Genomic DNA, 15,407 nt, shown 5'->3' with positions numbered 1-15,407 from the left:
ATGCTTATCTTGGCTTTCTGTCAGATTTTGCTTTAGGAAAGAACTAGAGATAGTGGGTGGATGTGGCCAACTAAGTAAGAAGGAAGTGACAGTGAAGGGGAAAAATATCAGTGAGCTGCAGGCTGAGCCTGGAAACAAGTCCATTGATAGGACTCCTGCTGTCCGACACCTGTGTCGGAGATCATGGTGTGCACCTGTTAGTACAGTTCTTTTCTAGCTAATATTCCCGTTTTTTACTTCTGACCATGTGATGGGGTGATAAAGGAAAGATGCAACAGTAGAGGTGTACATCACTCAAATTGTTTGGCTGCTGTTCTGCTTTAATGTTACAAATGCATTGTAGAATGTTTTCCTTTTGTTATTTTCACTGTAGTGCATTCGGTTTACAACATAAATTACATAATTAAGGTTTCCTGGGCTTCCCCAATAGCTCCCTCCTGGTTGGTTCAATAAAAGCAATGCCCCCTCCAACCCTCCTTCAGGACTATTGGCTAAGCTACTGGGACTCGTCCACAATCCAAAGTATAGATTTATTTTGAACAATGCTGCAGCTCAACACTGAGCAGCACTTGGAGAGCATTCCTGGGGAGGTGTACAAGGCTGATCAGCAAAATAAAGGCTTATACCGAGGAAGACGATCATCCATTTTCTGTGTTTTTGTTCACTTCCTTATTCTGAAGATATTTGCTAAGCATTCTCTTGCTATTTTTGCTATTTTTGTTTTCTGTGTGGCTTATAGAACTGAGTCTAGACCCCGATTATGATAATAGGGGGTCACAGCTTTGGAGGACTGAGAACACTACAAGTTCTTCAAGGTCACTACATCTAAATTGATCAGATATACCCTAGCTGAGATACTAGTCCCCTAAAGCTTGCTGGAGAAGGGGGCCTAAGGATTGAGACTTATTAAGCCTAAGGAGTGAATGAACGAAGACAGAAGCCTAAGGATGGAGCTGAACTAGGACTGAAGTTTGATGACGCCCTTTACATTTTAGCAGTTCTCGGCTATTAGGAGCCAGGAAAGGTCCGCTCTTCAACTGACACCCAGAAGTCCTGATAGCTGTCTGTACATACCACCTGGCACACAGGAGATGTATAGAGTGAACTGATTGCTACTTCCATGGAGACGGAAAACAATGACATTTCAGCTGTCTTTGAAGGGAAGTGATTTTCAGTGAGGGTTTATATATAGTTTTGTAGGCTTTTTTGATCAAGAAACATCTTTATTAAATTGTGATGTGTGACATAGGCAATCCTACATTTATATAAATGAAAATAAAGCATACCAACACAATCTCAGTTGCAAACATTATACATTACAAACCATGCAACACAACTGTAGCTGCAATCTTTGTACATCACTTATAACATATCCATTCATTGTCAATCATTATATAGCTCATTCAATTCCTGCATTTTTTTACGTACAGAGGAGGAACGAGTTGTATTGATCCTACACTTCTCATTTTTTGCTATGTAATTTAGTCCTACCCTTTTTCTAAAGATCCCAATTGCAGTTGTTTTATCTCTGCTACTATCTTCGTTACTTCTAGTAATGTTGGTTTAGAGTTTGATTTCCATTTTCTATTAATTGCTTTTTTGCTAGACATCATAGTTAGACTCAGCAAGGCCTTACTATGTCTAGACAAATCTGATTCTTTACCATAGCTCAAAAAAAATCATGTCCTTAGGTACACTAATTTGCTCACCCAACATCTCCAACAGAGTAGTCTGTAGGGAATCTTTATAGTCTGCCAACTCATTACACTCCCAGAAAATATGTTCACAGTTACCTCTTTCTTCTTTATCGCACCTCCAACATTTGCTATCTACCTGAGGAAAAATTTGTTGGAGTCTACTTGGGGTATAAAAATACCTATGTAAACATTTTGAAGCAAAACTCCTAAATCTTCTAGACTTTGTTGCATATTTGGGAGACATACATTACGAACCATTGTTTTTGTGAATTGCTCATCCAATCCCTCTTCCCAATCTTTTCTAACCACCTCTGATTCATGCAATATTTTATATGCTGTAGTAATTAGTCTTTTCTTAACAACAACTTCTGTTCTAGATTCTACTAAAAACTCTGCCAATGCTGGTGTTTCATTTAGGACTCCCTATTTCTTTCTCATTGCCTGTACTGTGATACCAGTTCTTGCTTGGGAAGGCAATCTCCAACCAGCAGTCCCAATAAGTTATTGGCATCTTCCCATTCTATCACCTTTCCCTCTCTAGTTATTTGCTCCCAAATACATTGGTTCCTTTGCCAGTTTTCTCCAATAAATTCAACCCCTCTTGCCTGCATCCCTAATTGCAGTCATCCCTATCTGCAGAATCTCCTTTCTCCATTCTTGTGTTGGCTTAGTTCTTAGAATAGTTTCTGCTATTTTATAAATATACTGTTTTGTATGATTAACAAAATTCCTGTCTTTCCTTGTTTCTTGAGCTTCCTCCATTTCATCATCTCTTTCCACTTTGAATTACAGTTTTCTGCTTGTGCTATCTATAGGAGCCTTAAATGTATTGCTCTGAAATGCCCCTTCAAATCAGGTAATCACTGTGTGCCCTGTTCTATTGGAAATATAAGCTTATCCTACTTGACGGTTGCTGTCTTCCCTTCCCAGATAAAGTCCTTCAGCTCTTTATTAATTGCTATCCACAACTTTTCCTCTGGTTGATAAAAATATGCATGACCTGTGTACAGCACTAAAGGGACTAAAAACAGTTTAAGTGCTTGTATCTTACTATCAATATCCATAGAACAGAGCTCCCATATACTCAGTTTTTGTATCATCTTTTGTTTAGTCTCTGCCCACATATCCTTAGCTGCCACCCTGGAATCATTTTTAATCCATATTCCTAATCCTCATAAGTATGGATATTGCTGAACCATTTTGTATGTGGGTACATAATATACCACTGTTGCCTTTGTTTTAGTTTCATTAATTCTGTATCCTGAAAAGGTTTGAAACTGTCTCAATATGTTCTGCAGCACTGTAATGTCCCTTTCTGGTTTTGTTGGGTGTAAAATAATGTCATATGCAAATAGAGCCAGCTTTTCTTGACTACCATAACAATTCTATCCTTGAATTTCTGAGTCCCTTATTTTCTTGGACAGTGGTTCTAAATATAATGCAAATAACAAAGGGGAGAGAGGACACCCCTGTCTGGTTCTTCTGCTCATGCAGAGATTATCAGAGAGGACCCCACCCACTTTAATTTTCACCTTCGATCCCTCATATATCCTCCTAATCAACCTTAGAATTTTATTTTTATTAATTTTATTAAATGCTTCCATTGCTCTGCTCATAAAGTCACTACTTACTCTGTCAAATGCATTGTGTGCAACAAGACCTACCGATAACAGTGGTATTTTCTTACATTCTGCTTCCCTCTGGATCATCAATGTTCTGTTAATGTCAAATATTTGCCCACCACCACAAAACCACATTGATCCACATCAATCAATTTTGCCATCACTTTTGCCATTCTTTTAGCCATTATAGACATAAACACTTTGTAATCATGGTTTAGTAATGAATTGAGCCTGTATGAAGCTGGATCTGGCAGATCTTTGCCCTCTTTAGGTATTACAACTATCACTGCTTATTTCCAGGATGCTGGTACTTCTCCTCCTCTTAAAATACTGTTAAACAAAACCTTCCAGATCTTTATCAGTTTTTTCCCTCCTAGCTTCCAAACTTCCACAGGAATACCATCTATTCCTGGGGAATTTCCCGTAGACTGGTTATACATCAGAATTTTTATCTCGTCTCCTCCTATCCTAACTGTTAGTAATTGAATCTCATGTACCATTAACCTTGGCATATTTAACCCTTCCATAAACATTTCCATTTGTAGCTTTTCTTGATTTCCATATCTCTCTGCTTTATGCAGACTTTGACAGAATTTGTGAAATATTTCTATTACCTCTACAATATCTCTTGTTATATGCCTTGTTATAGGTTCCCTAAGCTTGGTGACAGCCCGTTCTACCTTCTCTTGTCTGAGTCATTGTGCTAAATGTTTTGTGCTCTAGAGTTATTACCGAAAAACTGTTGCTTAACAACAATCTTTCTAAATTCATACATATTATTGAGGGTAATCCCTTATTTTCTATTTAGCATTCTGAAGTTACTCCTCTTCTTGTTCTGTGAGATTCCCCCTGTTTTGCAATACTTGAACATGTCAGTCCCTCTGTGTAATTCTTGTTACTTCTTAACCATAGTGCCCTTTCTTTTATTTCCACCCTATTTTTAAACTCCACTTTAATTGTATCCAGTTCCCTAGTTATGTTTTCAGAAGAAATTTCTAACTTCACTAATAGCTCCAGAAAAATTTCCACTACCCATTCCTTAAATTCCTCTCTTTTGAATAGATAGGTGGGAAAGTGCCAGGGTCTCATTTTTATTTCATTACCCTGTGTTTTTATTTCAGTTATTATTGGCGCATGATCTGAAGTAATTATTGGGTGTGTATGAAGACCTTCAATTAAATGCACGTGTTCACATGTTCCTGTGAAATGTAAATTCTGTCTAGCCTAGCCAGTTTTTATAGTTTTGTAAGCTTGATATGCAGTTTTGTAATTTGGTAAAATATTCAAAAAACCTTCAGATATTAGTAGTTAACTAAAGATCATTGGTAGTTTCATTTATTATTTGTGCTGTGTTATGTAAATAGTATAATCATTAATAGGTAATAAATACATTTTCTTTTGTTCCTGTCCCCTTCTGGCTGTCAAATCTCTCCTTTTGACTTTTATATTAATCAATTGTTTTTCCCAGGATTAAGATGTCTGTGGCCTATATGGTCCCCTCTGTGTGAGTGGTCTGCACAGTAGTAGTACCAGCATCTGTGTGAGGGGATTGAGGTTTGGTTTTCATGGTCTTATGTTCTGCCTGTGTAACCATGTATATCCAATGAATAGGTATGTAATGGAATGCTTTGCAAAATATTACCTAATTTCCTGAGTGGCACGACCCTCAAAGGCCCTACCCTCCCTTGAGACAAAGCATGACTGCATGTTCCCTTGTCTTTAATGGTGATTCTAGCATCAAGTTTTCATCCCATCCATGTGCAGTCATCACTCACCCCCACAACAAGTGAGCAGGTATACCCTTGTCATTCTTGTCTTCCCATTGTCATTTCTTCCAGTGCTGAGGCAGCTAATCAAACCACCATGGCCATAGTCAGAGCTTCATGCCTCTACCCCATGGAGCTATCTGCTAGTTTTTAAGCAATTGCTAATACAGAGTAGCTTGAAATATTCATGGGATTCTCCAAGTTACATAGGTGTGTGTGTGTGTGTGTGTGTGTGTGTGTGTGTGTGTGTGTGTGTGTGTGTGTGTGTGTGTGTGTGTGTGTGTGTGTGTAGTTGCTGTTTTAGAGTTGTAAATTATTTTTGCAGATGGCAAATGATTTGTGAAATTGAATTTTTCAACCTGAACATGTTTGCACTGTCTTTTCTACAGGTGACAAATAACCTGAAAAAAAATAATCCTTTTAGTCTTCAAAATTTTTTTTTGCTAAACTCTGAACCTCCCAGCATATGTATTACTGACATGTACACTGAATCTGATGAATTAAAAATAATGTAACATAAATAATAGCAGCTTTTTTGCCCATAGGTAATGAAGAACATTGAAGAAGGGTACCGCTTACCACCTCCTGTGGATTGCCCCACTATCCTTTATGAACTTATGAAATGTTGTTGGACATATGATCGTAGCAAACGACCAACATTTGGGGACATTCTTTCTGAACTTGACAAAGTCATGTCAAATCCATCAAACTTGAAAAATATTGCAGACTTTGACCCCAGGTAATGCCATCTTGGTTGTAAACAAGCAAGCTGAGCGAGGCTCAAGATCCAGTGCAGCCACTGATTTAGTGAAAAGAATGAGCAACACGATCTAGGTAGTCACTTGGATGTTGTCAATGTTTACAGCTTCAAACTGACCACTAGTAGAGAAGTGACCTGCCTTAGTTTGTTGAAGAATAAGTGTAGTAAGAATGGAATAAGTATAATTTGTTTCTTACTGTTATCTGTTTTTTCAAACATCTTTATTACACATGCCGTTTTTAAAATGTGACATATACAGTAGTAGAAGATAAACCATAGTAACATTTCTATTGTTGTTTTCATGCAGTAGTATACATGTTTTCTTTTTTTAGTAATTGTCATTAATTCCAATTTTATATAAATGTATCAGTTCCTGCATTCCTTTAATTTTCACTCATATATTGTAACCACAAATTCCATTTATTTCTATGTAACTTGCTCCTTCCCTTTTCTATGGATCCCAACTATCTCATTTATAATATTCAATGCTTTAGTTACTGGTGGTTTTAGATTTTGATCAACATTCTCTAGTAACTGCTTTTTGAGCAGAAAATACCTTTAAACTTAGTAATGCCTTACTACATTTATGTAACTCTGATCCTTTATCCCACCTCAAAAGAATAATTTCCTAAGTTGTTTTGAGTTGGAATAAAGAATAATTTCCTTAGTTGCAACCACTTGCTCCCCCCAACATTTCTGGCAAAGTACTCTCTAGGAAATTTAAAACATTTGCCAGCTTCTTATATTTCGACCAAAAACACGTTCCCTATTACCTCTCTCTTTCTAACGCATCTCCTGCATCCTAATTATCTCTTTCTTTCATTTACACCTCCAGCATTTGCTACCTATTCTTTAAAGTCTGCTTGGGGTGTAAAACACTTATGCAAATACTTCCATGCAAAAATCATCAACCTTCTACACTTTGCGTACCTGGGAGTTATACAGATATCCTCCCACTGTTCTTGTATAAATTGCCTTTCCAGTCTCTCTCCCCAGTATTTTCTAACTTGTTCTGATTGAGTCTTATTGTTTCATGCATTGTATGTCCTACTAATTATATATTTTATAACATCAACTTCTGTTCTAGGCTACCTGCTAAATCAACCAGAGCTGGTCTGTCACTTAGCACTCCCCTTTACCTTTTCTTTGTCTGTACTGTATCAATCACTTGTAGGAAAGGCAGTCTGTAACCTGCAGGCCTAATTTCTGTTTGGCCTCATCCCACTCTGTTACCTTTTCCTCCTTAGCTATCTGCTTGCAGTACCCTGGCTGCTTTGGTAATTTTCTCCAGTAAATTCCAGCACCCTGTTAACTATTTTCTGTGACCCAACTTGCAGTCATTCCTGTTAGTAATATCTCTCTTCTTCATTCCTGAGTTGGCTTAGTTTTTAGAATACTGTTATCTATAAATGTAATATTCAGTATTGTAGTAGTGGTTCCTGTTAGTAATATCTCTCTTCTTCATTCCTGAGCTGGCTTAGTTTTTAGAATACTGTTACCTATAAATGTAATATTCAGTATTGTGGTAGTGGTTATTCTCCTCAAGGATCTACACCTGAAGTCATACCCAGTCCTTATTTATAGAACTTCCCCATCATAATTCCTTTCCACTGTAGTAGTTTAGAACTATGCATTTATAACTAAGTCAGGTAATACTAAACCACCTTGTATTATGGAGGAGAATCAATTTATCCTACTTAACTCTTGCCATCTTCCTCTCCTAGTTAAATTCCTTCTCTGACAGTCTTTTACAGACTCTGTAAAGGCTGATTTCGGCCGATGCGCTTAGAGATTTTATGCTGTCTATTGTGGAATAAAAAATGTCTGGTGAACACAAGAACAAGACATCACTGTTTTTTTGTCATTGTGGTTCCAGAGTTATTGGATGTAGTTTAAAGCTTTCAGTTAAATACCCATATTCCTGGGAAATGTAATTTCTGCCCAGTCTAGGCCAGACAGTACCTTTTGGGAATAGTATTTGAATTCAGAGTTCATGCTACTGAATTCACATATTCCATTCCAAGTATTCCCATATATTGTTTCAAAAATCTGTCTTCTTTTGTTATATTTCCATTCTGGGTCCCCTAGTATATTCCACTTGGCTTTCAGTTCTTTACATAAACAACATTTCCTGCTGAAAGCCTCTTATTTCTCCCCAAACTCTCTCGAGCTGCATAGTCATAGTTTTAGGTGAAAAATAATTACGGGTGCAACGGTTAGCATCGTTGCCTCACAGTAAGAGGTTCTTCAGTTTGATTTTCACCTTGGGTCCCTTCATTGTGGAGTCTGCATGTCCTCCCTGCATTCATGTGGGTTTCCTGTGGATGCTCTGGTTTCCTTCCACATTCCAGAGACATGCATCTGGAGCGTTTCTCTCAAGGCCTCTGCTGAAAATGGACCTCTGTCCAATTGGACTTTCTCAGTAAACAGATGTTAAATAAAATAAATAAATAAAATTGCATGAGTGTGCAATCCTCATTCCCTGCCCAGGAGCCCCTTATTTACCAGCTCCTTTTCCTCTTCTATTACTGTTGGAAACCCTCTGTCAGTCAGCATTATTACTCCATCTGTCTTTTGTCCCTGACAGTCTGCTGAATATCTTTTTTGAAAACGTTTCTTTGGCCAATCTTCAAGCTCATTTTTATACAAATGTCTCTTGTAACTTTGCAGCCTGCACTTCTTAATTTAAGTCAAGTACTCTTTGCTTTTTGTCTCTACCTGCAGTACCTTTTGAATTCCATGTTAATATTGGTAAGGCACATATTCTAATAAAATAACTTACTTTCGCATATATTGCATAACTGTTCTTTTGAATATATGTTCCTCCGTAACCTAATTCAAGTGTAACTTGGGCAATTGGATGGGGAACAGGAAATTCATCCTTGGTTTGGCACCTATGTCTATAATGGACACAGGGAGCCTGTAAATGTTCCATCTCCTAGGCCCCTGCTTGTAAATGTTCTATCTTCCATGTCCCTGCTTACACTTATCAAGGGTACCAGAACTTGTCAGAGATTTGGGATGCATGGCTAGGCTTAAAAGGGTCCTTGTGGTCATTAGCTTAGTAAACATCTATGAACTTATATGTTTACAACTTGTAACTTACACACACTAATTCATGGTAGGCTAGTTGTATATGCACTTGCTCTTTCTTGTGTCTGTCTGAGCAAGTGTTACATTTTCCAGACTTTGTTTTGAAAAAAGGTAGTGAAGAAAAACAAAATCTAAATTCATTTTTAAAACCCAAACCCCTATCTTAACTCACAGCAAATACAAAAAAACTATATACAATTGCTAAAAAGGGCAGTTACTCCATGTAGATAGCTGCACTCACAGGCTTAACCCATTCTGAAGTTAGGTCTAATCATGCTGGAGGTGAATGGTAGAGCTTGTGTCCCCTTTCGTACAGGAGCCATTTGTCCTTGTCCTATCTCTGTTTCCCTCCCGGATGTGTAAAGTGCAGTGGCCACCCTTAAATGAATAAATTGAAATGTGCACTTTTATATTTAATGCATTGACATTCAGAGGCTGCTGGAGATGCAACTACTTTCAAAAGCATTCACTTACCATGGTTTCAAACTCATTTTCACAGAACTGCTTGATAGTTCCCCTTTAAGTACTAATTGGGATGTTTCTTACACAAATGACTCAGAACACATTTTCAGTCCTTTTCTGATTAATTGCTTGCACCTGCAGACTTATCCTGTCCAATTGAAAGCATCTGCTGATGAAAAAACAGCTAATAGCATTATGAACACAAATCATAACACTAGTAATGATCATTCAGAGCACACTGGTCAGGCCTCTAATGACTAATTGTTTGCAACTGCTTGCTCCTTGTTGTTCCTTGTCTTCAGCTAAAAACAGTTGCTGATATAAAAACAAAATAACACAACTCTACCCAAATGCTAAAAAAGTACCATTTTCATGCTTTCCATTTTCTAGCCCATTTGGTTAAAAATATTCTCTTGTGTACATCTTAAAATAAGGACATTAATCCCGAGTTCCAGCTCTGTAAGAACACAGGAAAGTGTTATATGCAATATTATCCATACACATTTACATCTTCCCCCAGCAGCCCAGGATCATAACATATTGATTATGTCTAGTCATTATCTTGCTATGTTGTAAAGCCTGGATATATTACAGGTCAAGGATTTCTTACTTTACTATCAGCATAAACATCAGTCAATGATAAGTCCCCCACCTCACATTTGAAATACGTCTGTATACTATACAGAACTTCTTCATACTTCTTCATACAATTTACTTCGTGAAACTTTTCATATAAGTATTAAAACAAAAACTTTTTAACTTGGAGTTATGTCTTCAGTTTCTATATAGTCATTCTAAACATAAAATGCTTTAGAGTCTTTCCACCAATTTAACACAGGCAAAAAGTTTCTAGTCTTTTTGAGCAATTCTTGCATAAATGGCTCTCATGTCTTACAGGACTAACATTTTACAGTTCTATTTATCTACTAATTTCACACTACTACTGGTCTTAGCCACCTGACATGTCTCTAGTTCAAGTCTAAATTACTCCTGATTTTCCTAGTTAGCTACTAGGTTTTTTTCTGTCATGCCATTATTTTCCTTTGGAACAGTGGAAAAGGTTTCTCTGGTATACTTTTTGTTGGCTTTGTTGTGTTCAGAAGAATGAGAGGCAGAGTCCTCTTTAGATTACTCGTTCACTCTTTGTTGGCTAAACTTTTTAATCTGAAGTAGTTAACTTCATTTAATCAGCAACCTGTGGGTATCGGATCCAACCTGGATCCGAGCCGGCAGCTTTCCAAGCTAGAGATCCGAGCTCCAAGCTCCTCCCCTTACCCATAATACCCTACTACCTCCCTCCAGTCCTCAGATCTCATTTGCCATGGCTTCTATAAGCATGAGTGACGAGCTCCTTGCGATTTGGTAAGTTTTGAATAGTTGTTTTTTCCCTGTCTTTTACCAGTTTAAATAGTGTGTGTGTGTGTGTGTGTGTGTGTGTGTATGTGTGTGTGTTAGTCGATCCCTTAGTTAATTTAGTTTAGTTTAGTTTAAATTAGTGGTTAAACTTAGTATATTTCCCTTCTCCTTATCTGTGTGTTAGGGAGTGTGTTTACTTTAGTTATGGTCGAAGGCCCTAAGGCCATTTTTTCCAAATGTTCTGAGTGTGGTCATAAGCTGTCCCCAGCCGATGGCCACACTCAGTGTGTTCTTTGCCTGGGGGTTGCACATTTAACATCAGGCTGCCAGATTTGTGCCGCCTTTAACCCCCGGGCTTTGAGAGACAGGAGGACCAAGTTAATCCTAGCGGGCCTTTTGCCCGTGGATTCTACTTCTTGCTCCTCTCCCTCAGTGGCACCAGTCGCGGCTGCAGCTGTTCAGCCAACGGTTCCTGCTCCCCTGGCCAGGTCTCAAACTCCCACTGTGTCCCAGGGAGAGAGGGATCCTAGAAAAAAAGAGAGGAGGGAGAGAGAGAGGGAGAAAGAGAGAGACAAGGACAGGGAGAGGCATAGGAGCCACAAGTGGTGGGCCAAATCTGCCTCCTCGGCCCCGCCGGCTAAGAAGCTCTGTTCTCCCTTGAAGGTTGCCGGGTCTTCCCCCTCTCAGCCCCGTTCCCCACGTTTCTCTCCGGAGCCAGAGGAGGAACCCCGGCCATCTTCGAGGTTGTCGAGACAACCTTCCCGGCCAGCCTCGGTGGCTTCTTCTAGGTCTACAAGAAGCCTTTCTGATGCGGACATGGACCAGATGATGCGTCGCTTCCTTCAGGCCCAGATGCAGATGGGAGTGCTCCTGCCCCCCCTCCTAGGGGGAGCTCGGCCCCCTTCTTTGCCCCCATTGCTCCTTCTCCGATCCATTATCAGGTTTCAGAGCCGTCGGATCTGAGTAGCCTCGGAGCTGGGGAGTCGGCACCGAAAGTAATTGCTACTTCGACGCCGGCCTTACCCTCAAGTTTATCGGGTCCTTTTTCATATCTGAGCTCTTGGGGCCGTGAGCCGAGCCTCTGATCCGGAGGGGTGAGTGTGTCTTCGGCTCTGATGCGGTCGGAGCACACTTCTCTTTCGGGTCCGATCGCTTCAGCTCCGGTGCCGATCCACACATCTGATCTGAGGGGGCTGCTCTTGGATCTCAGGGAGAGCGGTTCACCTTCAGCTTTCAAAGTGGTGGAGTGGGTCTTCTCGAGGGATTTGAGGCCCCAGGCTCATGCTACGAATCCACCCACCATTCCCTCGTAGATGGGTCTGTCTTCCATCATCCGGCCCAGGGACAACCTGCGCCTACGCCCCAGCTATTTCCTGTAGAGGAACATGACACAGTCAGTGAGCCCCCCCCCCCTGAGGAGGTTCCTCACAAATGAAAGTGTAAAAGGTGGCACTTGGACTCCCCCAAGTCCCTCATGGAAGACACTGACTTGGAGGAAGGGGAAGGTTTCCCCCAGGTCACCCCCCCCTGAGGACATCTCCTTTGGGGACATTATGGAGATGCTGCTCATTAGAGGGGGGTGGTTAGCCCAAAAACCTTCCTCGGATGAGTTTGAGGTGTTTGACTCAGGCCCGTCTACCTTTTGGGTGTCCCCTCCGGCCAACCCCCTGGTAGATCTAATTACTACCAGGGCGTGGAAGAAGCCAGACACTGTAGAGCCAATCCCCAGGAGACCAGATAAGATCCTTAGTCCCATGACAGACAGGACAGCATGGCGTAAAAGTTCCCCAGTAGATGCCATGGTGGTGGTGGCTGCCACCAAGAAGGAACTGTCACAGGATAGTTCCTCGGTCCATCCTCCCAAGGAGTCTCGGATGATGGACCGCATTGGAAAGTGGATGTTTGCTTCAGCCACCTTCTCTGTAAGGGCGCTGAATTACTTGGCACACGTGATTGGGCTTCAGCGGGATCTAGTGAAAGAGTACGCTGGGTCACCCCCAGAGTCCATGTCGGCTGAGGACAAACGAACCTTCTCACCATGAATGGCCACTCTAAAATTGATATCCAACACATCTATGGGGTTCCTCTCCCATGCCACGGAGGGGGCAGCTAGAGCTAGTGGAGCAAGCATCGCCTTACGGCATCACGCCTGGCTCCATCTTTGCGGAACCCTTCAAGGCGTCCTTCGCGAATGCTCCCTTTGATGGTTCTATGCTGTTTGCCAAGACCGTCTACGATACGCTGCTCCAGAGTGAGAAAGACAGGAAGACATTGTCTGCCGTCGCAATCTGCTTCTCGGCTCCTCAAAGGTCCTTTTCCAGGAACCAGAGAGGACAAAAGATGTGGTTCCGGAAATCTCAACAATCCAGTTACACTCTGGATCCTTCATCCTTCAGAGGCAGGGGAGGACAAGGCGGACACCGGCCCAGAGGCAGAGGGGGGGGGGGCGAAGAATTTCAGGTCGAGGGAACCTTTTTCCGACTGACCTGCACAACAGCCCTGAGGGGTTGCCCGACTGCTCCTCTCTAGAGGCAGTCGGGGGGCGTTTCTCGGAACATGTAGCACATTGGAAGTCCATCACGACAGATTGCTGGGTGCTCCGAATAATATCCAGAGGTTATTCTATCCCCTTCGTAAATCCTCCCCCTCAGTTGGGGTGCCTCCCCTATGTCCCACCCAGTCAGAGGGAGGCGGCGGCTTTAGAGATAAAAGAGCTGCTAAGAAAAAGAGCCATCCAGCACATCCCCCCAGGCCAGTCCGGGTCGGGCAATTACTCCAGGTTCTTTTTGGTGCCAAAAAAGACTGGGGACTTAAGGCCAATTCTCGACCAGTCTACACTGAACCTGTTCATTGCCAAATAAAAATTCTGGATGGTCACTCTTCAATCTATTCTCCCCCTTCTGCAGGAGAATGACTGGATGTGCTCCATAGACTTCAAGGATGCATACTATCACATTCTAATGGAAGAAGATCCAGGAGGTTTCTCCGCTTTCGGTTGGGGGCCAGTCATTATCAGTTCAGGGTCCTCCCTTTTGGCCTCATCACAGCCCCCAGGGTGTTCACCAAGGTCATGGCGGTTGTAGCGGACCACCTGAGGCTTCAGGGAATACAGGTCTTACCTGGACAACTGGCTCCTCGCCGCTCCCACCAGGCATCTACTATGCTCAGCCAGAGACTGTTTCCTGCTTTTGGCCCATCAATTGGGGATCACTATAAATTACAAAAAATTGCCCCTTCAGCCTGTTCAGGTCCTGGACTTCATAGGGGCCAGAATAGACACGCTTCAGTCCAAGGCCTTCTTGATGTTGGACAGACTCCGCAACCTAACTCTCCACGTCTTAGCACTTCTACAGTCTCCGGCCCCACCAGCGGAATTAGTCCTGAGGACCCTAGGGTCCATGGTGGCAGCTATCAACCTTTGACCCCTAGCCCGCTTGAACATGAGGGTTCTTCAATGGACCTTGCAGGTCCAGTGGTCCATCCTTCGACAGCCGTTGGACTCCCCAATTCCCCTCAGCAGGGTTTGCAGGGAATCCCTGCTTTGGTGGCTCCATTCCCGAGAGCTTCGGGAAGGGTGGCCCTTTTTGATGTCTCTACCCCAAGCCAAGGTGACATGAATGCTTCTCGCCTAGGGTGGGGGGGCATTGCATGGGCAGAACTGTCCAAGGCATGTGACTCCAACAGAGACCGTTCTGCATATCCGTGTTCTGGAAATGAGGGCAGTGCTTCTAGAGTTGCAGGCTCTCCATGCCCTTCTTCCTCTGGGGACTATTGCAATTAAGACATACATGTCAATGGTCTGGTACATCAACAAACTGGGGGGGGACTAGGTCTTACCCTCTTTGCCGAGAGGCCATGAGAGTTTGGGAGTGGGCGATATCCACCAACCGTTTTCTGCTAGCAATGCACATTCTGGGTCGGTCCAACATTTTAGCAGACAAGCTGAGTCGAACTATCCTCTCACCTTACGAGTGGTCTCTGAACCCCTTAGTAGCGAAACAGATCTAAATGGGGTCAACCTTGCTGCGATCTGTTCGCATCGCCTTCAAACGCAAAGTGCAGTGAGCTTTTTGCTCTAATCCCCCCCCACCGGGGGAGAGCCCCAGAGATGGTCTAGTTCATGCTTGGCCATCCGGTCTTCTTTATGCTTATCCTCCTCTCCCATTAATGACAAAATTCTTGCAGAAAGCTCGTCAGTTGGGGAGCAAGGTTATCCTCATAGCCCCATTTTGGCCTCGTCAAACCTGGTTCCCGTACCTGCGGTCTCATCTCATAGCTCCTCCTTGGATCTTAGATCCCATTTTGGATCTGATCTCTCATCCTTCGGGATTGAAAACTGTGAACCTGGACGACCTCAAGCTTTCGGCTTGGTTGATCCAGTTCCGTTAGTGGCTTGGACTCCTGGTATCTTGTCCGCAGTTAAATCCATCCTGGTAGTGGCACGTAAGCCTTCTACCAGGAAGGTCTACAACAGTAAATGGAAACGTTTTTCTATCTGGGCCAGGCATAGGAATTTGGACCCCTTTACGGCTGCAACTCCAGCAGTACTTGAATTCCTATCTCACATTTTCCATCAAGGGGCTAGTTCTTTGACTGTAAAGGTTCAAATGGCAGCCATTTCCCACTTCCACATCGGGGACAATCTTGGTCC

The 15,407-nt window shown here is 42.2% G+C and overlaps 1 protein-coding gene across 1 annotated transcript in view; it reads left to right on the top strand.

Annotated features, from left to right (window-relative positions):
• Positions 1-15,407, top strand: part of EPHA1 (EPH receptor A1) — a 1,081,817-nt gene that overhangs the window by 952,442 nt on the left and 113,968 nt on the right. The window contains exon 15 of the mRNA XM_044079196.1: positions 5,631-5,824. Coding sequence (XP_043935131.1) covers positions 5,631-5,824 — 194 coding nt within the window. The remainder of the gene's footprint in view (positions 1-5,630; positions 5,825-15,407) is intronic.

Source organism: Protopterus annectens, chromosome 8.part0 (assembly GCF_019279795.1).
Source record: "Protopterus annectens isolate FY-2018-M chromosome 8.part0, PAN1.0, whole genome shotgun sequence".
Classification (NCBI taxonomy): Eukaryota; Metazoa; Chordata; order Ceratodontiformes; family Protopteridae; genus Protopterus; species Protopterus annectens.
Note: the sequence above shows the minus strand (reverse complement) of the source record. Positions and strands in the feature narration are given on the sequence as shown.